General features: G+C 40.4%; 6 protein-coding genes across 6 annotated transcripts in view; 1 reads left to right on the top strand and 5 right to left on the bottom strand.

The window, feature by feature from the left end:
• Positions 1-282, bottom strand: part of MELLADRAFT_109684 (uncharacterized protein) — a gene marked incomplete at both ends in the record, with an annotated part of 1127 nt that extends 845 nt beyond the window's left edge. Inside the window, one exon of the mRNA XM_007413663.1 lies at positions 201-282. Within this exon, the coding sequence (XP_007413725.1) occupies positions 201-282 (82 nt within the window). The remainder of the gene's footprint in view (positions 1-200) is intronic.
• Positions 283-4184: 3902 nt separating this feature from the next.
• Positions 4185-5203, bottom strand: MELLADRAFT_109683 (uncharacterized protein; the record flags this gene model as incomplete). The annotated part of the gene is made up of 2 exons (XM_007413662.1): positions 4185-4827; positions 4914-5203. 2 exons carry the CDS (start codon positions 5201-5203, stop codon positions 4185-4187), a joined length of 933 nt encoding a protein of 310 aa, XP_007413724.1.
• An 8140-nt stretch (positions 5204-13343) lies between these two features.
• MELLADRAFT_124494 (uncharacterized protein) lies at positions 13344-14264 on the bottom strand (the record flags this gene model as incomplete). Its single annotated transcript, XM_007413661.1, has 2 exons — positions 13344-13783; positions 13877-14264. 2 exons carry the CDS (start codon positions 14262-14264, stop codon positions 13344-13346), a joined length of 828 nt encoding a protein of 275 aa, XP_007413723.1.
• Positions 14265-15907: 1643 nt separating this feature from the next.
• Positions 15908-16773, bottom strand: MELLADRAFT_65935 (uncharacterized protein; the record flags this gene model as incomplete). The annotated part of the gene is made up of 2 exons (XM_007413660.1): positions 15908-16323; positions 16446-16773. 2 exons carry the CDS (start codon positions 16771-16773, stop codon positions 15908-15910), a joined length of 744 nt encoding a protein of 247 aa, XP_007413722.1.
• Positions 16774-18129: 1356 nt separating this feature from the next.
• MELLADRAFT_44719 (uncharacterized protein) lies at positions 18130-20346 on the bottom strand (the record flags this gene model as incomplete). The annotated part of the gene is made up of 8 exons (XM_007413659.1): positions 18130-18350; positions 18430-18838; positions 18907-19354; positions 19431-19690; positions 19761-19860; positions 19929-19986; positions 20071-20079; positions 20163-20346. The coding sequence occupies 8 exons, from the start codon at positions 20172-20174 to the stop codon at positions 18348-18350; spliced, it is 1299 nt and encodes a 432-aa protein (XP_007413721.1).
• A 1557-nt stretch (positions 20347-21903) lies between these two features.
• Positions 21904-25164, top strand: MELLADRAFT_90543 (uncharacterized protein; the record flags this gene model as incomplete). Its single annotated transcript, XM_007413753.1, has 9 exons — positions 21904-22119; positions 22185-22463; positions 22534-22683; positions 22760-23481; positions 23779-23853; positions 24033-24627; positions 24685-24950; positions 24996-25056; positions 25132-25164. The coding sequence occupies 9 exons, from the start codon at positions 21904-21906 to the stop codon at positions 25162-25164; spliced, it is 2397 nt and encodes a 798-aa protein (XP_007413815.1).
• Positions 25165-26684: the final 1520 nt, after the last annotated feature.

The following is a 26684-nucleotide window of genomic DNA, read 5'->3' as shown; positions in this document are numbered from 1 at the left end:
AGGGTATTCAAAGTATGGATTCTTGGAAATTTCCAGAATGTGTTTCTATCAGAGACTGCTAGAGAGACCCTAATTATCAGTAGCTATTCCCAAATGATTTAAACCATTTGCCAATCGGGAGACCGGAGTTTGAGATAAAGGAATACAAGTTTGAGCTGAAGGGGGGTCAATGAAAATCGCATTGAAATCTGTTTGCTCACTTGCAGCAGTGTGGGGAGGAGGATCTCTTCCAAATACAGATGAAATCGCAGAACTTTCAGGTTCATCAGGCCAAGGATTCATCTTCAGACTCTGTTTCGGAATCGGAATATAATGAAGTAAGAGCAGTTAAAGGAGGACTAGTGTAATAAACTTTGCAATGTAAATATAATCTCTCGTAATCTTCTAAATGTAAATGGAATTCAAGAGATGATTGAAAGGAGGGTGTGAAATTATCTAAGAAAGGATTTTCTTCTGGGTAATTGACGAAAGGTGATTCTTCAAGGAGTGATAACACTTGAAAAGAATCGTCTTCCGTGATATAAAAGGGAAGTTCTTCAAAAGATTTCAATAATCCGTCTGAAAAATTTAAGCTAGAGTGAATGTGTAAATATAAGTAAGCGTGATAAATTGAGATTGTTGTGAACATAAACAAAAAAATGTTATTAAAAAAGTTGATCTAAGTGATTGAGAAAGTAAAAACGATAAAAAAAAAGGAAAGGATTATTAAAAGTGATCTAAATGACCTGAAGAAATGTAGATGATGAAAAAAAAAAAATTTTAGATAATCTAAAAATAAAGATCAGAATAAAAATGTGATGACTGGGGATGTAGCTGAATTTCTCTTATCGGAGAAGTTCTACGGTTCGGCTTTTCAGCAAATTCTTTTGGAAACGGTTTTTATCTCAGATTGGAGACACGAAAACAAGAAAGAAGATTAAGATAATAATTATTCTGATGAAGAGAAAAGCGAACAATTTGGTACAAGAGGTATTATATATATAGTAATAATAAACAAATCCAGGTACCAATGTATATCTCTACAACTTGTTCCTTAATTGAAAATCGTTCCTTAGTTGTTATCTTCATAACCTACTAGCATCTAGCAGTTCATGACACAGAAGCTTTGATAAGTCCAAAGATGATCACTCAACATGAAGCAGGAATAAAAAGTCTTGGAATGAAACAATCAATATGACTTTTTGATGATCAAGGATGAGGCCTATGAGTATTTCATTGAGACTAACAACCATGAAAAAATGATTTTAAATGGACTTGTTTATGTCCGATATCAATGAATCAAATAATCTATAAGTAAATCTTGTCTTCAACCTTGTCTTGCACAAACAATGGAAAATTAAAACTGAATATGGTTTTGATGGATAGAAGATGAGGGAGACAAAGGGCAAATGAGAAGAAACAAGTGATTTGTACTCAATTCACTCATGAATAACCTCAAATAACTCATAGATCGGTTTTACCAAATGGGAAAATCGCGGTAAACTCGTCAACAATTGTATGTATGCGACCTTTGACGAGTTTTACCAAATGTCTTCACAAAATAAATTTTATACATACACACACAGTGAGAAATTTTCTCACCGTGATACAAAAGTCGCATATGTACACCACGGGGCGGGTGGCACGTGACGCTCACGTGAATTTTGACTCTGCCAATAAAACACATGGTGTCTACATTGTCATACCCGATGTGAGTTACACGTGCCAGCCGGCGTGAGCTTCACCCAATCTGACCCCTATCATAACAAGGTGAGGATCTCACATCAAAACCAGGTGAAATGACTCACACAGCGACAAGGTGATTTATCTGACGTGACAAGTGTGTAAGCTTGATCACCCAATGACAGGTCAAGTGAGTCCCCTCAGTGCTCATTGGGCATTATTTTGTCTTGATAGCCAGCCCACTCAAATTGGGCTCGGCGTTTTTTTTGCTGACAGAATTTTGCATACCATAGTTCATCTACTATTTGCATTGACAAATACACTTGAACACTAAGTACATACATATATCAAGCTAATAGGAAGGATGAAATTGGGAGAGTACAGCTGGAAAATAGAGAGAGAAAGAATAAAACAAAATAAAATAGATCTCAAGGTGATGGGGATCTTTGTATTGAAGGAGATAAAGATATGACTAAACGTGAGACCTGAAGCTGAATAGATGTATGTATTACTTACTTATGATATGGACATGCGATTGAGCCAGCAATCGAGCAATCTGTGGACAAGATAAAGTCGGATAAAAAGGGAGACTCAGATAAAAATCAGTTACAAGAGATCAGTTGATTTGAAACATGAAGCCAAGAAGTTTAAGAACAGTAACGTCTCACTTGATCTATTAAGTTTTTGTACATTGTTACTTTGAATGGAAAGAGCTCGTCTCGAGTGTATCCATTCTGTTAAATGATTTTTGTTTGTTCTGCAATAGTCGATTTTCCCGATTTTCCTGATGCCATAGAATTGAAAAAGAGTGGTGAAGGTTGATTAATTTATTGGACTCTGAATCGAGTGAATGTTTATTGAACTTTAGAAGAATCGCCTTTGAAGTAGTATGGTAATTGAATTTTGTATTTGCATTCTTCTTAATCTATTCTTCACAACTTTTGATTCGATTTTGTAAGAAAAGATTCAATTGATCAAGATCAAGAAAAACAAACAAACCTAGTAAAAGAGCTTTACATCCCCATTAAACTTTGTTACATCTTGTCTCAAAGGTGATCAAGTACGACCGATCAAACAAAGGATTTTTTCAAAGCTGTCAATCTGTGGATCATCAAAGTACAGTGAAATGAACACAAAGAAGAAAATAGTAAGGACTGAGTATGATCAAATATCAAAATAAGTCTTCAAAGAAGAGAAAAGAGGGAAACTTACCATAACAGAAAATTGATATTGTTAAAGGACAATAAAGGGTGATGATGAATTGGATAGGATCGATTAACAAAATCAGTCAAGATTGATGTGAAGGACAGACAAACTTGCCATGATGTTAACGAGTTTGTTCTTGTGATCTGTTACATTAATGTGATGCAGTTGATGAACCTTGCTATTGAGGATGAGAGAGTGAGATTTCTTGTGATTGATCGAAGTGGTGACGTTTGGGTGGGTCGTGTGCGGAACGATGGTGGTCAGCGAGGGTCAGTGGAATTCAGAGAAGTGAAAACCGGTGACGTCACTGTCCCTCAAAAAAATAAAAAACCACAAAATCGTAAAGTACAAATATCGCTGGGCTCTCAAGAATTTGAGGTATCGAAGCTGATTGAGCACCTGGCTGACAGGCCTCGCTCACACGCATCAGCTCACCTGCTAATAGGCTGGTCCATCACATTACGTAACGTGATCTCGCTGCTCACAGCGAGCTCATGTGTAGAACGGGTGACAAGCTTGGGTGAGGGCCACGTAGCCGCACTCACGCTGCTTTCACCTGTTCTACACAACCACTTGGCGTGATCATACCCAACTGGCATTTCACGTGGTCCCAGTTCAAAGTTGCCCCGTGGTGTAACTTTATGCAACTTTTGTTACCAAAGGGGGTGTACAAGACAGGCAACTATATACTTAACCTGCTACACACATGTAGTGTCGGTGTTATGGCTCAGGTGTGCAGTGATGGATCTTTTTATGACAAACCATACTCCTAATCATTTCCCACTTCCCGCTTGGGGAAGTTGAATGATGTTTACAGTGGCTGGACCTTTTGCACCCTTTTGACAAAATGTGCCAAAAACCGATTCCAACAAAACCAAAAAGCCCAGTTGTGAGCCGGATTTTTCTGATGGCAACATGAGGTATTTAACATTTTAAATAGAAATTTAAATGGACATCACCTCTCAGTATTTTTTCTCATACCTTTTTGACAGTTTATGATTACTGATCTTTGATGTAATAATGTGAACTGCATCAATGCATAATATGAGAATTTACAGAAAGAGAGAAAACTCCTCATACCCAGCTCAAAGATCAACAATTAGATAACACCCCAACTAATCACAAGACAAATATTGAGAGAAAACATGAAAGAGAAGACATGATTCAGAAAAACAACATAACCGCTGAGTATCCCTCCTCACGCAATTGAGTTGACTGTTGGCCTGTCAGGCCTATGATTTCAATGTGGAACCCTCGCACATCATAAGGTTTATAATAAGTGCAATATTACTAGATGTCATCATCCTCCAGGTGACTCAATTGTTTACCGAAATTTGCTTTTTGCCCCAAATGTTTCGGCTAAAAATTGATTTGAACCGTTGTCGCACTTTTTCTAATTTTCCTTTTTTCGGAAAGAGTGCAATGACTCTACACTCAAAACTCATCCTTTGGGGATTCATCTCATCATTATCTGTCAAAAAATATGAAGCATGCGGTACACTGATACCATATCCATCTTTGGCACTACTGTCGTGTTGAATGAATACATATACTTCGTGAGGTTCTTGTTTAGGTAAGAAGAACCAATTTTGATTTCTATTATAGTCCCATGCTTGAATCGAGTTGTGTAGCCCAGCGACTTTCATTTCGAAATTTTTTCGATCTTCCTTTGAAACCGATCTCCAATCACACAGCGCAAGAGGATTGTCTTCAACCTTTCGAAGCGGCCTCCAAACGTTATACATCACAACATGATGACCTCCTTCTGATAGTTGTTTTCCAAAAATACGTTTCTCTGGGTTGCTTGATTGCAGAAATTCTGTTCGCAGCTGGTGTTTCATGAATTCGGCTCCTTTTGGTGACAAATCTGAGTGAATCATTGAGACTGATTCCTTTTCACGCGGGTTCTTGTGCTGTCTAAACTGTTCTGAATAGGAGATTGCCACCGAAGACCCTGTCCTATATACATAACAGGGCTCAAAAAAACAATCAGCCCTAATGTCTTTCTAGAGGTTTCTTTATAAAATGGATTTCTAATTACGTACAACTTTTGAACAAGTTTAACTGAATCTACTGTCAAGGCAGCTTGATACTTATCGATCAATTCTGTCTTAGTTAGTTCTTCTAAATCCTCCATTCCTTGCATGTGTCTTCCGGAAACATAAGTAAATCCATATGTATTCAAATCTGGTGGTTCCTCCATGTCTCGTAAATTATGGAGAGGAACTTGGTATCTTGTGTTGGCATCCCCTAAATATTCAGTGCCGGCTTTGTTGGGTTTGAAAGATTCAACCACTCCTAAGATCGTTTTGGGACCTAATGATAAAAACAACATCAAAGTATGTTCAAAGTTGGGTTAGTTGTACAGGATGATATGAAGCTGTTTGAAAGATTGGATGAAGACAAACTTTCCACTTCTTGTTCTGAGGTATTTGCACTAGTAATCAAAGTACAATAGATCAGGATGAAGAATATTCCCTTCTGATACAAAGCAGAATACATCTAGATATTCACTTGATTTTTTATAAAAAGAGAGGTGAGTTCTTTGATAAAAAGAATAAAGACCGTAAAGATTTCTAAAGTGCATCATTTCATGTTTAGCAAGGATACTTGCCTCTATTACGCAGCCAGATCGTCGCACCAACACCCACATTGCACCGCAAACAATATTTGAATGCGGTACGATTGTTTTGCGTTATACGGCACTCAAAACCAGCGCAATATGTTTGCGTTACTTTCGCAGCACAAGTATCCCTATGATAGTGATTGTGGTCAAAACGCAACAAAATCTCGACTTGTGTGTTTCAACCGCACTGATGTGCTTGATTGTAACATGAATGATAGAAAATATTGGCTTAGAGCGCCTAGTATGTTGAGGGTGATCTTTTGTAAGTTTTGCGGTGCTTATCGCCAAATTTTGATCATGCGTGTTAAAGTTGGAAACTGCATGAAATTCACTAGGGAATGATTGAATGTCTGCTTCACCAATGATAGATCACTGTGAGTCAACCAGATCTACAGTGGTATGATTTCAGAATGAAATATAATACCTTCCTCATAAATACTGTCCAAAAGATTATCCATCACCTCTAAATGCCTGCTCCAAGTTCCTTGAAAGACAAATCAATACCCTTTTGAAGTCTTCAAACAACAATGATGAGCAGCAGGATCATGCCCAATTGGTCTTCCACTGCCTCTTAAAAAGGCTTCATCCACCTCCTTCATGTCCTCATACTTGTATACACATAGAACAAGACCATGTTGCTTGTGGTCAACAACTTACAACAAGTACTTCACACCTAATGCGAGATTTAAATCAAATTTTGAATGTCTAATTCAAATGAGAGAAGATCTATGAATGAGAATTCTTCATGATCTGCAATTAAATAACTTGTTTTGGGTTCAAAAACCGGTTGTGTGTAAATTGATGGGTCTCACAGTGTGACTGAAGGTAGTTTGTGCTTTAAAACCCTTGGGATTCCAGCAGATGCAACCAATGGCTATGTTGGAATTGGCAAGACACAAGCCATCCTGTGTCAGCTCTTCATGAATCATATAAACACAATATATGTCACTTATTCTTCCTGACCACCAAATCATGAGGAGCTCACTTGAATCATGAAAGAATACAAGTTACCTAGTCTTCATGGATGTAAGGGGAGTCTGGATGGGATGCACTGGGCTTGCATGAACTGCCTGCTTAGATTGAGTGGGCACTTTGATGGGAAGGAGCACACACCACAAGTCATCCTTGAAGTGGTTGCATCCAAAGATCTCACAATCTGGCACACATTCTTTGGAACACCACATTCTCTGAATAATATCAACATAGTAAATTGTTTGTTCCTTTTCACCAACTTCGTCAAAGGTGAGTTTATTTCAAGGTCATCTTGGGTTCATGATCTGACAGATGCATCTTCCAGGAAAAAAAGACAAGGTTTGTTTCACGGCCAATGCAAATATCTATAAGTAAGCTTATTATCTAGGCAATGGAATATATCTCAACTGACTGACAATTGTAATTGCTTCATCCTAAGATGAAGCTAGAAAAGACATCAAGCAAGCCTTTGAGCTGACACAAATTTGGTTTGCAATAACTTGGATGCCATTTTGTGTGTGATATTTATTAGACATGCATTCACCAATGATGTGAGGTCTGGTCTTGCACAATATGATCACTCAAGATCAAGGCTCACTTGATCCTATAATCAAGCTGTACACATTTCAAAAAAGGATTTTACCAAAAGTGGTAGATCCAGCAGTACAGGCCACTCTCATGGCATACCTTCAAAACACTATCCCTCTGAGAAATCATGACTCTCATCTTGAGCTCCAGCATAATCTCATGTTGGGCCTCTGGCTGAAGGAAGTGGTTGAATCAGAGTGTAGAATTCAAAAAATTAGTATTAGAGCATATCCAACGGTTCTGAACTGGTAAAAAGCGTACAGGGTCAACTCAAAATGTACAGCAGCCTGTATTCACCCTCAATAAATGAATTTGCTCCAACACGCAAATTATTCAGAGCTTTCCAGGATCATGCCCCTGCCAAAGATGTCACAAACACCAGAGCTAAGCCCACAAGAACAAATGGTCAATTGTACTTTGGTCAATCTTTAACAAATTTACCTTCTTGATGAGGCTAAATCTGGTTATTGTTGGACGCTGTAGAACTAATCACCCAACAAGGGTGATATAGAGCGTGAAGAGGAGTTTTAGTAATAAAAGAATTACTTTCAAAGGTGTCTTGAAGACTACTCTTTCAAAACCCACAATAAAAGGCCTTTATTGAAGGAGTACTGATAAGTAACTTTCAAAGAGAAATATAACCAACTTAATTCACTCAAGAACACATGTCAAAGTATTAATGTATAATGCTCAACACTCAAGCAATTAATTTAAAGGAACAAAAGCACAATTTTATTACTAGCCTCAACACTGCAATAGTGTTATTCCTGTAGATATAAAGAAACAATTATAACAATACTGTAATAAGTATTATTCCCACAAAATTTCAACCCTAAATAAATTTCTCCTATGTAAAGGGACAGATTTAAGTGACCTGGTACTGTTAGTAGTAAATTAATTATGATTTGAATAAAACTAAAACTTGTAAAAGATCAATAAAAAGAGAAAAAGAAGCCCCCCAACAGGCTAATATCCTTCAACATTATATACATTATTTCTTCAACCTATATTGACAGCATTACATCATTCCTCTTCTCACAGATACCACCCTTCTCCAATGTTTTCTAATTCCATCAAATCTTTCTTAATTATCAACCATTCTCTTAGTCCTTAAATCATCTTTGATAAGTCTTATATATACATATTTTGTGTTGATAGTTTGAACTGAAATGAATACTACTTCTTTGAGGTATTATTTACTCCATTCTCAATCATGGAGATCTAGTTATACTACATAAGCTGAGGAATGTGAACCATAAGGTTCACTCAGTTTTGTTTCCTCCAACTATATACCCTCCTTAACATGTTCTACCGCCTTAGTCTACTGTCTCTTCCCTTGAGACCAATAAACCTCTTGGTGTGGTGTGGGGGTAGCCTCGCCAGAAGAGAAACCTAGGATGGATTATAATAACCCATCCTAGAACCCTTCCTGCTTGGCGAGAACAGGCTAGAAGAGAATAGACTTCTCAACCCCCCGGGCGGTGTGCAGGCTTTGAAAATATTTCTGAGAAAGAGAGTTTTCACTGCTACTATCTGGATTGACAGGATTCAGCACAAGGGAGGAATATGGTTGCAAGTAGAGAGGAGAAATTTTTCCTCTCTACTTGTCTTCCAGATTCACGGGTGGAAGGGATGTGATCCCTCCCACATACGTGTAATCCCTTATGATGAACCTGTCACTCACTCTCCACTTCGAGAATGGAATTCAGTGTACCTTTGCAAGCTTTGGAGCACTACCAATATTTGGGAATTTTGGCGGCTTTCAACAATGGCTTAATTTGGGAGAACTAGTGTGCATTTGATTCCCCGAGTCTTGCTGCTCAACTCTATACCCATTAATAATATATTTGGAGCAATAGTTGTGTTGTAAAAGAGTTGTGAAGTTTGAAGAAAATCGCCTTGGAAAGGATTTACAATTGCCAGCCAGTTCAGCCAGATAGGCCGTGGTGTCTTGCTTGTTTCCTACTCGGAGTCGGAGAATGTTCGAAGCTGAAGGGTTGGTTATATCATTCAAGAGAGCCGCTGATCCTGCCCCTGTTTCAGGGTGATGTGAAGCATCTCTGACAGAGATGTCTACATGCTCAGGAGGTAATTCCAGGTTGAGCTTCACAAACTGTGCTGCCTCGTCCTTGGATCATGGATGGCATGATGACGCCACCGATCCTGGGATCGGGTGGGTGCTCTCAGCGGTTTACATTTATGTAATACTGGCAACAAGGACTTTCATATCTTTTCCTATGATTGAGACAGAGCCTTGTACTGCAGACCAATTTTGTCCACTAGTAGAGGTCATAAAGATGAACAGTCGAGTTTGAGTAGTGATCTTATTCTGTGAGTTTACGTGACCTGTCTTTGAAAGCTCAAATCCAGTTCGTGAGAAAAACAATACTTTGGTCAACAGCTTAAAAACCAACCAAACCTCATCAGTTGACTTCACCCGATGGATCAAACAAATCGTGTTCAGAAGATTCATGACTTACAGAAAGAAATCGAGAAGCGAGAGCGCTCTGGGATAACCAAGTCGGTAGCCATTTCCATGCTTCTTGTTTTCCGACTTTGATCTCATTTGGCTGTTGCAACTCGTCTCGCTTTACTATCGTCTAATCGGCGTTCATCCTAGAAAGGAAGCCCAAGAGATCACCGCGTCGCATATTGAAGCCCTTCACGAGGTATGCCTTGCCTCATCTCCCTTCCAACAGACTCTTACTTCGGTAGATTGGTTCTAAGAAACTTCTCGAACTTTTTTCACCGCTTCATGTGATCTATCAGTACAATGCTTGCAAGGTCAGTAGACTTTTCTACATGTAATCGATGACCGTATCGACTGGCATGACCTACTTCAGTCTCATTTAACATATTTTGTTCGAACTGAACTCTGCAGGACTATACCCAAAGGATACTTGCAGCAGTGAGTTGTTGAAGTCAAAGATCTTTCTAGCCTTCTCTCAAACTGTATGAGCGCTAATCAGAGCACAAATTTCTGGCAGATCAGCAGTTTCGAGAATTCAACCTTGAAAGAAACCTATGAACGCTTCGATATTTCGCCTGAAGACTAATTTATTGTGGAGTATAATCTTAAAACACGTGTATTCCAAACACAGTCAACCGCCGAGGCAGAATATTGGAAAGTACAAGATTGGGGTTGAGGAAGATCGAGAAAGGTGTTACTAGGATATTTATTTCGAGATTACCTATACCACGTGAATCTCGGGGCCTATTCTTATTTGCAATCAAACAAAGGTGTTAATTTATCCCATTGAGCGGAGCTCACACTCAAGACATTGCGCGGTAATTTCCTTGATATAATTTTAAGGATAACATCTCGCACCTCTCTGAGATGACCACAAAAGGAATCTGGGAAGAATGGGATCCGGATTGTGTTCCAAAATTGAATGCAGTCTGCACCAAATACTGCCCCAAGAGTGAGGTTGACAATAAACCACATCCCTTCCTCATTGTCAGCAGCTGGAGCATTTGAGAATCTCATGAAGGTTAAATCTTGATGAGTCCCTTCTTGAATACTTGGGCAGTGGTTGAACAGTTTGATGACCCAGATAAGTATGTTGGTGGTGTGAACATGGATTGACTCACCTAGTTTCCTTCAATCCATGATTGTTTTTGTTTTCTCATCAAGGGTACTCAAAGTAAGTATGTGGCACCACATACTTTTAAGTTTCCATATATTTGCTGCTCATAGAAATTTGGGATGCCTTAGGGTGTGTTCACTTAAGCAATTTCTGTCCAGAAATTGGGTGGTTTACCCATAACAAAGGAACAACTTAGGTGGTTTACTTGCGCGCACCACTCACCGCTAATCCAACTCTTGCAAATCCACAATACTTCCTAAGTCATATATCAAATTTAATCTGATATATGTTTCAATACCCCCCACCCACCAGCTAGGAATGAGCCAGCGTTTTGTCAAACAGAAAAAAAATTAAATGTGACAAAAAAGATGCGCCGGCCCGGACCTAGGCTCCCCCAAACAATCTCCATCCTGAGCCTAAGAAATTGGGCCAAGGTCGGGGTTGATTTTTTGTATAGCTTACTAATCTCACAATATATAAAGAGCTTAGAGAATGGAATTGCGTCTGTAAAATTCAAATTGCAAATATGAACAATAGGGGGTTTCAACTTGAGATATTTTTGCATAAAACTTTTACAAAACAGACAATTTTGTATAATTTTATGGTGTCTTTTCTCCTGCAAATATACGGTCAACAGCATTCAGGACACCTGAAAAGGTGCCCCAAATTTTTACATTTACAGCAAATTTAACGGACAAGTTGTTGCACTGTAAAAATACTGTAAAAAATGCAACTTGAAACCCCCTAATACTCTACCAAACCAACCATAATTTTGCAGAATGCAATTTCTGACCAGAAATTTCTGAAGTGAACACGCCCTTGGAGTCATCCTGATTTCATACAATTTATGCCAATATCATGAAAGCAGCAAAACCTCTTTACAGCAAAAGCATCAAAAGTTCTTGAATCAAGCCCCCCCAATTTATAATATTTACACATAACTTACCACAGAAGAAATGTTGTTGTACAGTCAAACCTCTGCACTTTGGTCCTCCAAAATCTAGTATCCTCTGATATACGGTCAAATTTTGGTCTGCAAAGTTGGGTTTGCAGCAGGGACTTTGACTCTGGAATCCAATAATCTCTGATATCTGGTACAAAAGGTGTCCACCAAGCGCACTGGATCTCAGAGGTTTGACTGTAGTATTCAAATATGTTAAAACCTTTAACTTGAACCCTTAGCTGAACAAATGTATATGTGTGTGATGGCACCAGTGGTAGATGGACATGTTTAAGATCAAAAATAATGAAATGAGTTTTTTGACAACAGAAACAATCAGAATACAAAACAGAGAAATCATCCATCTGAAATCATCCCTCTTACACAACCCACTTCTACCCTTGAGGGATTCCAACTAACCACTACCAGAACTTCTCACATAGTATACCTTACGTCTGTTTTCATCTGCAAGACACTTGGTCATTGCAAGCTTGGGTGAAGGGTTAGGATTTGAATACCCCTCACACAATGGCACCATTCCAGAACCATTCCAGAAGTCCAAAAGCTCCCTGTAAGAATCAGACTTGTGTTAAACTAAGCAAAACACCCTAACTGACATTCACCTTACCAATTAGTGTTGGGATACCTTGTTTGTCTCTAGTTGTTACTGCAAGTCCTGCATGACTATCACATGCCATGTGCTGTGTGAAAATTGTGATATAGATGTGTACTCAACAACATGTACAGAATGTGTTATTTCATCTGTCATATTACTATATTACCTGACTGGAGCAGCAAAAGGAAAGGTGTCTTTCCCCACCTTTCCTTTGTATTTTTGTTCTGTTGCTTTGGGTTAGAATTTATTCTCTTTATTTCTCTTGTTGCTCAGGAATTTATTCATTCACAACTGTGTCATCTTCTCTGTCACTCCAGAACCCAAGACTTAGCACCATAATTATCTTTGACAAGCAACACATGAAGTATATCTCAAAAGATTCTACAATGTATCCTTGATGTGGGAAATGGTACTATGAATTTGATCAACCAATTGTTTTGAATGGGATATGGGCTTCAATATGGCCACATACTCTTCACTCATGGAACTTGGGATACATGGATTTTTGTTGCCTTTTGTTTAAATTGTCTTCAAGAAACCATGATGGAGTCATCTCAAGTATAATTTAAAAAGGGCTCTCAACTCAAAGGAATCTATTTGAATTTGCGACTCGCTGTGGTACATATGTGAAACAAATTGAGATCTTCAAAGTCTTTATTGCAGCAAAAAAACACAAATAGGCTCAAATAACTAAAACCAGAAATTAGTAAATAGACAAGAATATTTCAAGAGAAATTGAAGATATAGGAAAGGAATCATTCATACCTACAACACAATCAACACATATATGTACTTGGTGAAAGAAACTAATTCATGTTTAAGGAGATTCTTACTATGTCTAGAAATGAGGAAATATCACTATATAATTTTATGATTTTCTATTTAACCCTATCACACTAAATTACGTCATAGATTAGCTAGGTTGCCAGGAATTAATAACTATCAACAATATTCTTGTCGTGGTGATCTATTTAGGTGTTATAAGGATTTCAGAATATTACGATGAGATGTTTCATAGAATGAAAATAAAATTAATGAGAATAAATGATAAAACTGACAATAAACGAGAAATGAAAAGAGAGGACTTCACAGAACAAACATTATGCAACAGAACAATATGTTCTCCACTCTACGACCTCCTAGTCTTCACCACTCCACATGCCATCTTCCTTTCATATACTCATGTACATCTGCTCGCCTGGGGAATCGATCAGGTGTTTTTATGCCCCGTCCCCGTATTAATTCGCCATCGTCCGAGTAAAAGCTGAAAGGTCCATCATCGCTTATAGGTGACCTGTTCGGAGATGATCTTTCCGAAGGGGGAGGGCTGATGAGCCCATCGATGAGCTCTCTATTCGCGTCAGAGAAGTCAAAATTTATGAATAGTTTTCCATCAACAATCACTGGCTTCTGCTCGATTGCGAGTTTGGCATTTTCATCCTTGTTTTGATGTTTGGTATCAGTGAGAATGTTGTCTCTAGTCATACTTGATGTATCAAATTCCTTCAACTTGTAACTTTTTGAATCGGCTCCCCACGCCAACTTCCTCAACAACTGTTTGATTAGAGTTTTATGAAGGGGTGAGCCTATATACACACGATTGGCAAATAACTGTCTATTAGAATTCCGCCACATATGATCTAGAGGCACATAGAATGGATTCAGACTCTTCTACTCACCTTTTGGTTTCATAAGCCATAGCGGGGACGATTTTGTGTCTGCTGAGGTTTCGAAAAGATGTATATTCAAGGGTTTCTTTGGAGGGTCCATGTTGGATTCGGAATCGTGGGCGAACGGCTTGTAATCGTGTACCAAAAAATTCCCTTGTTCCATTTCTGGTTTTTTAAAGCGCGTACTGCCCCGGTAACATGATTGTACCAGTGATCTTTTGACAAAGTCACGCCGAGTTCCGATCTTCTCCTCAGCTACTCTATGCCAAAGTCCACATTGATTGTTCGGTATAGGTTTTCCATGGGCTTCTTGTGTCAAAAAAATCAAGCATACACATGCGACTATGACTCCAAGCCTAGTGAAGCAGCGTGACAGAGATCTTGATTCAGGTATCATACTAGCACTGGATCTTTACAAAGACTAATTTTGGTTCAAGATTGGAGATGAGCTTTGCTGTCGTCTCTGCCGGGAATCACATCCGAATCAAACACTTACTTCAACTTATTATATAGCTGGTTTCTTCTACGTGTGGCGTCCCAGACAGCTCTTACGTCAAGTAAAAGTGATCTGTGGTACGGTATCACGCAGACTCTAAGGCGGCACTCCGGCAAGAGTCACCCCATGGAACAAACCTCGAAGCATAGATATGGAGTGCGTACGTAAATCCGATCTGATTCGGAGACAACCCTCCAGAGTCCAGTACCAGAGTTGAGCATCTTACGGCATCTTAACTGATGCTCGATCACATCACCCTACTTGTGAGAGTCGCCTGATTTCACCCGCTCTTTCATGACTTGAGTTAAATCATGTTCCGAATTCCGAAGTGACTCATGAGTACGTATACGAAACCCGGTCTTGAGCGGTACAGCGGCGACGCTGAGACTCGGTGAAAGCAAGAGGAGGGGACGAAGTTTGATTTGAAGGTGTTTGGTCTTGCTCGGCCCTGCGGATTCGTCAATTCTTTCCGTCGCCGATGCCTTTAGCCAAGTGATCAGTTTCGAAAAGCTTGAGACGTACCTTTTCCTTAGGCTTACATAACCATGGTGGAGTTGGTGGTTAGCTCCAACCTTAGGGACTTATGAGAAGTTTGCTTACATAACCTCTTCCTTACAACTTCATATCTCTGTACTTCTGGTATCCAACTCCGATACGAACTTATATTTTCCATCTTATCTAGCAGGACAGTAGCCGCAGTGTTGAAATCGAGAGCCTATAAGGTTGCACAGATGCACATATGTAACGTGAACATGACGTCGCCGGCACAGGGGCTCACACTCAAAGAATATTACGCTATCCTTTGACACTCTGGAAAAGAGTCATCTTGCAATCATACAAATCCAAGAGAAAAATTAGACACATTTTTCCAAAGAGTCTACAAAACAATGTTCAAAAAAGATTTTATTCGGAGCTATAAATATTGAGAATAATATGATGGTAAAGAGAGGATTACAACTGTTTGAGTTCGATAGATGTAAAACAGAACAACGGTAAAGAGCGTATTGAATCTTAAATAATGAAATCTTAACAGTGACGTCATAACCATTTCGACACACGTGTAAACAGACTCTATGATGAATAGGAGTGTTCAAACATGAAAACTTCATATTTTGAAAGAGATTTTGAAGCGAAAATCTTTGAACCGTGATTCTCGTACAGAAGAACTGTGATTCTGGTACAGGTATGTATGGATGTATCTCGAGCTCTGGAGTGTGCTCCACTTCAAAATGATAGGGAGGCACATCCATACTCAGTGATACTCCCTTCTGATCATATCTGTACAAGAATCAATGTTCATCTGTACAAAAATCACAGTTCAAAATTCTCGCTTCAAAATCTCTTTCAAAATGTCAAGTTTTCAGCTTTGAACACTCCTAATGTTTTAAACGATACAGGAGCTCTGAATGCATTTATTGAAGTTGTTGAGGAAAAAGTATGATTTGTACCACTGGACTAAGGTGAAAGAGAAAGCCTTCCTCATTGCCGATATGAGATTTGAAGCTTCTCTGAAAGAAACACTAGATTGATTGCAGAAGATACTCTCATATGGCACCTACGTGCGTTAGGAATGGAGAAGGTGATCTTTGTTCTTCGAGCCGGAGTGATCTTCCACCGTCAGGGTGAAAGCTGAAAGTTTCATCATCATTTTCTTCTTCACTTGTGGTTGATCTACTTGACGGGGATGTTCCTTTAGAGGAGAAAATCCTGTCGTGTCGCTGAAAGTACTCCTTATCCACGTTAGAGTTTACCGAGAAATCTTTCTCAACAGCCCCTAACTGATGCGCATATGTTGGTTTGATCACCTGTTTCTTATTTCGATGTTTTTTAATCCTACTCATAAATCTATCTCGAGCCATAAATGGTTTGTCAAAATCCTCCAAGTTGTATTTACAAGAATCGGCTCCACATGCTAACCAACTCAACAACTTTCTGTTGAATCTTCCATTCTCATTTACGCCTACATACACAATCAACCACACCACTACATAAGATTCAAAGATACACATCATTCATTCAAAATGTGATACTTGCCTTCTGGTGACTTTTGTCTCAACCTGCCATCTTTGGTGTCTGGTGTACCTTTCACATTTTCTGTGTTCAAAGTGTTCTTTGAAATCTCAATGTTGGGTTTGTGCGCCAGCGGCTTGATATCGGATACCAGTAGAGCATTTTCTTCCGTTCTTGATTCCTCAACAGGTGTAATGCCCCGGTAGCATTCTTTTAGTAATGATCTTTTGACAAATTCACTGCTTGTCCCGACTTGCTTCTCAGCTACTGTATTCCAAATTCCACGTTGATTTTTAGGTATACCTCTTCCATGCGCATCTTGCGTCAAACGGAGCAAGCACACAAATGTGGCCAGAAGCTCAAGCCTAGTCAAGCAGCGAGAAAGAGCTTTAGGAATCATATATGTACTGTAAAAAAAATGAAGTTTCCGTCCAAGTGTAGTATTTGAATGAGCTTTGCATCTACAAACTAGGAATCGGGATCAGATGGATATCTTTTATAGCCTTATAGCCTTCTTCCCCTACCTACGAGGCTGTGAGATCTCATCCTAGCATTTATACGCCAAGTAAAACTTTTCTGTAGTACATACATATCAGGCTACTTCCAACGCTGCGCGCCGCAAAGAGTAACCGGATGGATGAAGACTCAAAACGTAGAAATCGAATACGTATATCTCATCACGCTGTGAAGTTCACCTTACGCTCAATCATGTGTTGAATGTGTGAGTGTGTTGAGGTTCAATCGATACATTCATTTCCAATCACGTCACTAGAATAACTTTGTAAACCAACTTATCCCAACCAACCTACATATCTATCCTTTATCCGTCTTCTTTTCCTCATCTGCGAAAAGAAGACAGTAAGTTAACCTCTCTTATAATTATGTTTTCCTTTGTTTAAAGCATAATCTAACCTCTAATTCTGTCTAATGAGTTTACGTCAATTTCACTTACACCATACTCCGAGTCTTTGTATCTTTCTTGATCACTTAACACTCAGTTCCAAGACTTTTCACAAAATCCTGTTCTAAATTCCGAAATGTTTCATCAGCACATCAAACCCAGTCTTCTCTCTCTCGATGAAGTCAAAACTCGATGACGTCAAGATTCACTATGATGAGGGATATTATGTAACTTTGTCTCCTCACATGATCAGGTCTCGCTCCGGCCAAAGGGTAGACAAATTCCTTCCGTATCCTTTCGCCGTCTCGCTCCGAGCAGAGGGTGGGCAGAATTCATTCCGGTAGCCTTTCGCCAAGTCAAATTCCGTCAGGGTTTTTCAAAAAGCTCCGTACATACCTGTTCTACTCCGAAGCGCAGGATTGCTTTTCTCCATCAATTGGCAGATACTCCTCACCTGTCCCTCATCCTTCGAAGGGTTAATGTACATTGAGGTAGTTGAAAAAATGTAAGACCCATCCATGATGTAAGGTGTCAACATCTTGCCTATTGATAAACCTGAAAAGACAAAACTCTCACCATTCCAGGCAAAAATCATGGGAGAGCCAAGGTATAAAACTGCATGCTTTTCAAGGATGGTGGCAAATCTAGTACGCATGCTACTGTGCACTTCGATATGGCAAGCTGGGTAATTTGCGGCGAACCCGACGATGTAAAAAGAGGGTCAAACTTTCTGACAAGTGGCAAGTCGCTTCGTCCGTCACGAGCGGATTAAGAAATACATCCTACGCCACTCAGCCGACATTCTCACATTGCAAGTCACTGACACCAAGATAATAGATGCACCGCACGATCACTGATGAGTGCACAAATCAACACAAGGTATATTTTTAATTGATGTCAAATGATGCGATAAGAACCGTCGTTACACTTAAATCCAAACATTAGTGGGTTGAACCACGTGTTCGCCGCGATGTCATGCAGCTAAGCCAACATCGTCGTCTTTTATTTTACGAATCGTAACAATACATGATGCACAAAATGGGATTACTAATCCGGATGGGGGAGCCAGATGATCACTGTGAAGATGATGACAGAAACGAAAAAGCTCAGCAATGTGTGGGGTATATACTATTTGAAATATAGTCTCAAACTCACGTATCGGTAGTGATCGACCTTGTAAGGTCCATCAACGCTAAGACCCAAGTATTCAGCTTGGGCCGTGGACATCGTTGAAAGTTTAACGTTCAACGAAGCCAAGTGAGCACGGGCTACTTCCTCATCCAGAGCCTTTGGTAGCATGTGAACTCCGACAGGGTATTGGCTATTGTCCTTGTCTTGCCATAATGCGATCTGGGCAAGAGTTTGGTTGGCGAAGGAGCAGGACATGACAAATGAAGGGTGACCGTGAGCGCATCCCAAATTGACCAATCGACCCTCAGCAAGGAGGATGATGTGTCGGCCGGAGGGCATAGTGTATCGATCAACTTGAGGTTTGATGTTGCTGACCGACTTGGCAGTCTGCTTTAACCATGCGACATCGACTTCGATGTCAAAGTGTCCGATGCTGTTTGCGAGGCACAATCAGTTAGCACCGGTGAAACAAACGCAGCATAGATTACAAGGACGACTTACTTGCAAACGATAGCATCTTCGGGCATGGCTTCAAAGTGCTTACCGACGATGATATCTCGACATCCGGTGGTGGTGACGAAGATGTTGGCACGGCTGGCGACCTCTTCCATGGTGGTCACTTCATAACCAGCCATGGCGGCTTGAAGAGCGTTGATCGGGTCGATTTCGGTGACGACGACTCGGGCACCGTAGCTGGCCAAACTCTCAGCGCAACCCTTTCCGACATCTCCAAAACCAGCGACGACGGCAACTTTACCAGCAAGCATGACATCGGTGGCTCGTTTGATACCATCCACGAGGGACTCTCGGCATCCATAGTAGTTGTCGAATTTAGACTTGGTGACTGAGTCATTGACGTTGATAGCTGGCACTTTCAATTTGGATTGCTTGTGGAGCTTGTAGAGATGGTGAACACCAGTGGTGGTTTCCTCGGAGACACCACCGATATCTAGAGTAGTCAAGAACGCAGATGGTCAGTACGATGGGTTTAGATCATAAAAGATGAAAATCTACATGTGACTGACCGGCTAGGTATTGAGGGAACTTCTCGTGAACGAGGGAAGTAAGGTCACCACCATCATCGAGGATCATGTTGAGTGGTTTACCATCGGGGAAAGCGGTTAAGCTTTGTTCGATACACCAGAGGTATTCCTCTTCGGTCTCGCCTTTCCAGGCAAAGACGGGTACGCCGGTAGCAGCAATGGCAGCAGCAGCTTGATCTTGGGTAGAGAAGATGTTACATGATGACCATGAGACTTGGGCACCAAGTGCGGTAAGAGTCTCACTGTGACGTGACCAAACACAACGTCAACTTGTGAGAATGAAAAGATGTCTCTTTGGGGGGATTTGCTTACATCAAAACAGCGGTCTGAATGGTCATGTGTAAACAACCAGCAATACGGGCACCCTTGAGAGGCTGAGCGGCGCCGTGCTTCTGACGAAGGTACATAAGACCTGAGCCGAGAAATATCGTTCAGTTTACGAGCTAGATTGTTGAAGGAGAAGCAGTAGAAAAGACTAACCGGGCATCTCATTCTCAGCCAACTCGATTTCCTTTCGACCCCATGCAGCCAAAGAGATCTAAGAAAGAGACGAAAAGATAAGACTAAGGTATCTATCTAATAAGAAGTTCAAAGAGGGTTGAATCGACTCGAGAGTACTTACATCTGCAACCTAGAAGAAAGAAACGGAAAGGTCAACAGAGATGAGGTCAGTAAGTGATGTGAGAGAATCAAGAAAAGAGATCTGAAACAGACTTTGTAAACCATCTTGTTTGATTATGAATTAGGATTTGAGAACTAACAAAAAGGTAGACAAACGAGATATGAAGTGAGATGAAATGAAGTGGTGGTTTGGAAATGGAATGAGTTGATGATGATGAAAGGGTGAAGGAACGATCGATCGACAGTTTTCTGATTTTTAAACTGATCGGGATTGTTGACTTTATGGCTTATCGGTTTAAAGAAAGTAACTGTACATAACCTAAACTTTTAAAACAAAATTTACACACAAATGCATGACACATCTTTATTTGATGTCTGATCAGACTCAGTGCGGAGTTTAAGAATAGATCAAGCAGGATCAAGCCTCCTTCAAAGTTGATCAGGTATGTATCGTAGGCGCTAAAGGCGACCAAAGACCAAATCTTGCACTCTTTAAGCAAAACAAAAGCACTCATTTGTCAACTACTAGAAACTTTTTCTCAATTCATATCTGCATTCATGTCTCACTTCCATAGGAAAGCAAACCGCCTTATGTATGTAGTGATGACATAGCTACAAATCAGGCTTTTAAGGAGCTTGGATCATGATGATTGATGTTCATGTGCATATCAGTATCTCTCTCCTATCGAGAGATCAAGCGCGTGACATCATCCAACAACAAAACAAGGATACTGAGAGAAACAATGTATGGGAGCTTTGTGGCCGAACTCAAAGTGAAAAGTGTCGAGAGACATCAAAGCTTTACCTCGGATGAAGCATCAATTGTAAAAGGTGATCTTGAGTTGTTTAATGTTGATGTTCATGCACCAGGACTTGTTTTGGTGCAATCCAAAACATCTGAAGAGTGTGAGCAGAGCATTCCTGATATTATAATCGACTTCAGAGGTACGTTTTGATGCTCAAACTAGAAGAATACTCGGATCAAAGATCTAAACAAGAACCCAGCACAAGTGACTTGATAAACTAGAGGGAATGGGTTTGTCTCGGGTTGCGCAAGGTGCAGTGACGTCTACCGAAGCGGGCCTGGGCCCGGAATTTATTCCCCCATGAACATGAAACAACTAAAGAGAAATAAGACAGAAAGACCAAACATGTGGGAGGTCAAATATTTCTACATTTTGTGGGAGTAACTGAAGGGTTGACCAAATTCGGAGCGCGAGCAGAGCAAGAGCAGAGTCCGAGCAAGCTCGCAGGCCTGTATATTCCAATAACCTCTTTCGTCCATAAACTTCCCACATAACTCCAATTCCATCCTGTCACATAGTGTCCATGTCCAAGGACAATATCTCACTCATTGACCTTACATCTTCATCGGCGCACGGTACGGTAGTGGCATGAGGGCAAGCGGGCACCTGGAAGTAACATGTAAGTATACTCCTCTATTGAAAGACTTTCAATATCTCTTTGTTTTTCTCGCTGATATTCAACTTGAATAATTTTCCCGTTTATGTATATCATTGACCCCATCCAACCATCTCGGCCCCTTCCATACCCCAATCAGAACCAACGTTTGCAAACGCAAACGGGATTGGCTTGCTCTTCCGAGAGGTGCCGGAGCCAGAATCGCCGTCGCCACTCAACAATCTACTACACACCACAGCACCTGCACTTAAAAAAGTATGTACACGTACATACTTACTTTGAGTACCCTTAATCAACAAGCTAATACACCATATATTTTAAGTGTCCGTACGATCGAAGTCATTTGCGCACCTATACAGCTACACGTTTTGAAGCGTCATTGCTGAGGCACAACACATCCATCACCGTGGACATGTCCCTCAACAGGATCCTCAACGACTCTCACATTCCACCAACACCTGTCAGCCAAACACCCGCCGGTTCCGCCGCTCCACCTTTGCAATTGACTCCTAGTCATTTCACCGCGGCTCCTACAGATCCTACTGAGTGTTTTGGGCGTTTAGGCCAAAAGGCTAAAGGCCATCAACATCGCCGGAATGCTGGATGTCCCAATAATTCCTGCTTTGAGGTAAGTTACTATTTTTGTGGTCATTATATCCATTTCCAATCACATGAACTGACCTTTTACCATAGTGCTGCAAGCAGCTGTACACGGAATGTCAAGGTTGCTCCATTCACACGGCCCAAATGAAGAGCAAAAACAAACCTAAGAAGAAGAAGAAGAGCACGGCGGAAGCAGTAGAAGCAGGTCCGACCCAAGCTGGACGTGTTCCTATTCGGCGTTTGTCTTCGCCTAACATGCTTCAAGTACAAAGTCTTTGCATACGAGATCAGGTCGCCGAGCGTTCTAAACAGACAGATATGAAGTTGTCTGACAAGACGGTGACCATTATTGTATGGCCTGGCCGCAACGTGAGTCACATTTTTCAATGTCATCATCAGAATGGTCAAAAGACGTAAAATTAACCTTCATATCATGTAGCCAAATCAAATAACTCGAACGTGGCGTGTTGTTGCCCCAAATTGGCCTACGTTCTCACTGAACCAATGTGAAGGCCTCAGAAAGTTTGTTGAGAGCGAGCTGCCTCCTCGTTCCGATCTGTTGGTCTGGAACTATGAAATAAAAGGATGGGTACGTGTGTAACACATCAATCAATTAAACAAACATCATGTGCTAACATACGTTGAATTTTTTACCACCCAAATAGGTCGAAAGTCCAATAAGCACAATGGAGACCTATCCCAAAAATTGCCGCAAAGTCTTGGTGGTTTTTCCCGGTCTCGACCCCGATCACTGTCCTGGAATCCAAGACCACCTTCCATCCTCTACTAACAAGAAGATCGAAAAGTTCAACATCCTACCATATCTCTCTACACCTACTCGAAACGATTCTCAGTCTTCACGTCACGTGATTCACCTGGACACAACAGATGACGAAGGTACTCCGTGCGCATCTTCAGTTACACATGGAGGTAATTTGTGTAACAATAATCAGTCCACACCCCAACCAAAGAGTTCAAAACGAGCTCGTGAAACCAGCCCGTGTGACGATGAAGTCAGAACTCCACCAGCTACGCAAGAATTGAGAGCTCCAGCTACGGGCCGAGTCCTCAAAACGCCAAAACATATTGTATGGCCATCAGGCGTGACAATGGGCAAATTGGTGGAATTCTACGAAGCAGCCACCATTCCCCTCAAGATCCCTGACAAGGAAGCTTTCACGCGAATTTTCAGCGACACATACAAATTTAATGCTTCCACCGTCTCAACGTACCGCCGTTGGCTTGAGAAAATCGATATTACGGTCTTACAAGATTATGTACGTGAACGCGGTCAGAGTTCAATTCAAGAGGGTAAAAGGCATTTTGATAAGGCTTGGAGGGCAAGCAAGGGGCAAGAAGAGGCAGCACCCAAGAAGCGAGTGCGAATGTAATTCATTCCAAGCTTGATTTTATCTTGATTGCATTTCTTTATCTAATTTGATCACCCTTAATCATTGCTCCGTATCTAATGTAATGTTTCATTTATATTTATCCTTTAACTTTAATTGTATGTCTTTTCAATTCGTGAATAACCATTTTATCTTTCATTAATCAATTATCGCCTATGCTCAATGATGTGTCAACCGTTATTCTCTAATCTAAGTATCTATCTCCTATCATTTTGAATTTGTACATATAATTGATGTACCGATGATCTTGCAATATGACTTATAATTTGTAAGAGACACCCGAGTGGAACTACAAAATATGGGAACACTACACTAGCCAAACTATCAAAGATGACGAATGATTTGACCTTGTTGCAAAACAATTTGCTAGTTATATTTTACTTTTATAACTCCCTTGGTTTCTAAACATCTTCCTAAACATCTTGAACGCTTCTTCCAAGTAAAACACATCCTTCGTATTCCTTAGCTCTTTCTAAATCATTATGCCTACTACTCGTTCCACTTCTAACAAGCCCACTTCTCCCTCGAGCGATCTGGGACTGACACCATTAAATCTTGACGAAGTTCCTTCCACCGATGCCTCTCTACCGGATTCGGTTTCACCTAGCGATGTGGTAGTTATCAAATCATCAGTAGCATCCATCACCAATAACAAACATGAAGTCCCTTTCGATATGCTACGCAGTGACCTTATGGCTAAAAGCGCCGCTATCCTCTATCGCTTTTCGCCAATCCCTTATGATAACAGCAACTTGACCTATGATCCAGTTGCCCTCAACACCGACAATAAATACAAGAAATCTATTGCTTTATACAGTTGTAGTCCCTTAATTCATCAAGTTGCTCGTGACTCTAGTGATTGGAGTGTCAAGGCTGTGGATATCGAAAGTACCAAAATTCATAATGAGATGGTAGCAAAATATCATCATCATTGGCTTACCTCAGGTAGTCTTGCTCGTGAACATGCACTCGAGCGTGGCCACTCAAACCTATATGTCTGTCATATGTTGCATCATTTTCAAACTACTCTGCAAGATTACTGGCTTCAAAAAGTCAACAAACCTGGATACGGCCTTCAAATCAAACAGGATCGTGCGTTGCATGCACAAAGCCTAGGACTTCAGGTGAGAAAACCTTGTCATTCATATTTTCATGTTTGCTGACTCCGTTCTATTAATCAGGTCCCAATGGCCTGCTTGCTTCAGACTATTGGCCAAAACAACAGTTGTGAATGGCTTATATGTGAGGAAGCCAATCATCCCAAAAACCACGAATACGTGAATGAATACAAATTCACTCAAGATCAGTCGGAGGAAGACCCTTGGGAGAACCTCATCCACGCGTTTATCCACCATACCTACCAACACAGTGGAAAGCAATCTTTGATTACTCAGCTCAATTGTGACATAGGCGGCCAGATGACTAATGTGGTTTGTTTTGCTCGAGGGTGAGTTTTACTAAGCTTGTAACTTTGAACAGCACATTAGCTCAGCTATAATATGTCCGTCAGGTATTCCCACACCTCCTTACCAGGAGTCGACACGGACGAACAGGTTGAGCTGGCATTCATTCAATTCGAGTCTCAACATGATTGCAACTATATCTGCGACATGGTTGATCTGACCAAGTTTACGAGAGGCTCTGGTAGTAGCTGGGAGTAGTACGGTACTCAATGTGGTCATGTTCCTATATTATACAATCAGATGACTCGATAGATGTTGAACTTTTTTTTCAGTTATGATTTCCGCTTATTTTGTGATCGATTTACTTGCTACTATCTACTTGCTGTTTACGAGAGTCTGATTTGATAGAGTTTGATAATTTGTTTGGCTACGAATCTTTGTGATCAATTTCTTTGCTAAAATTGTTATGTTCGGTCATCTCACCTTTATGGATTTGAGGTTGAGGGGCCATATTGAAAGTGTGGCGGAAAGTGTGAGGTTGATTGAATTTTCATTTGTATCATCAACATCAATATAAATATTGTAGTTGCCCAGTTGTTACAACCGCAAGTTAAGAATCAGTACGAGAGTGATTGATCAGAGGATTGGAAGAAATGAAATAGTGAACATCACAACACAAAAGTTGCCCACAAAAGTAGTAGTAGAATCAACTATTTAGCGATTACAAGTGTATCAGAGTGATCGAGCAGATCAGAGACCAATTGATCAGAAACTAATGATCATTTACAATAGGAGGTGAGCATCATATGAAAATGAAACATTTAAAACACTTGTAGACTACTTAGGACGACTGAAAAATTAAGAGACAGGCTGAGTGTGATCGGAACATATCAACTATTGAGCTATTACAAGAATATCATAGTGATCGAACAGATCTGAAGTCAATCAAGCGGGAACTATTGAATGATCATTTACAATAGTACCTGAGCAAGCATCAAATGAAATTGAAAAATTTAAACTTGAATCACTAGTAGAGTATGACTGTGATTGAGGTGGTTGGTTTGGTTGGAAGGGGGAGCGATGAAAGTTTGATGGAGGGTTGAGTATACAAACAGAACGAGTGATTTAATGAAGAAAACTACAGATCACATGTGGTATAGTCCAAGTTGCCACAGAACTGCACTTTGGGACGTAATCGTATCTTCTCCTCAAGACGACTGTTGTGGAGTCTTATCATCTCGTCTAAGAAGAAATTGTACTTGATTGAATTCATGTTTTGACATATCGAGTCAAATCGGCCAAACCATGCGTTGACCATTTCCGCAGCAGAGGAATTGAATTTCCAGTTGCCGTCTGGTCGTTTCAAATCTGGAAACAATTGTGGGTCGTTGTTGATGCGACAGGTGGTATGAGAGTCTTTGTGGGATTTGATGTGGAAAGCATCAACAGGTAGAAGTGTGTGACGAAACCTGAAAGTGTCTTCTTCGTTTGTGCGGATATGTGAGTACAGTCCACATGCGTTGTCGTAAAAGATTATTTGCGGCATCTCTTCAGGGAAAACTTCATATATAAACTCCTGTTTGTTGGTGAAGGCATAAATGTTTCACTTATTACAATATGATCAAAGATACATTTGATTAAACCGTGACTCACCTTCACCTTTGTGACTGACTCGGACTTGAAGAAGGTTTTTTGAGCCAGGATCATACCGCATGCCGATACCATCAACTGCTCATTATGTGTTCGCACACGAGATAGGAGTTTGTTTGAGACGGTAA

Source organism: Melampsora larici-populina (genome assembly GCF_000204055.1).
Source record: "Melampsora larici-populina 98AG31 unplaced genomic scaffold MELLAscaffold_38, whole genome shotgun sequence".
Lineage (NCBI taxonomy): Eukaryota > Fungi > Basidiomycota > Pucciniomycetes > Pucciniales > Melampsoraceae > Melampsora > Melampsora laricis-populina.
The sequence above is the reverse complement of the archived record's forward strand: the minus strand, read 5'-3'. Positions and strand labels throughout refer to the sequence as shown.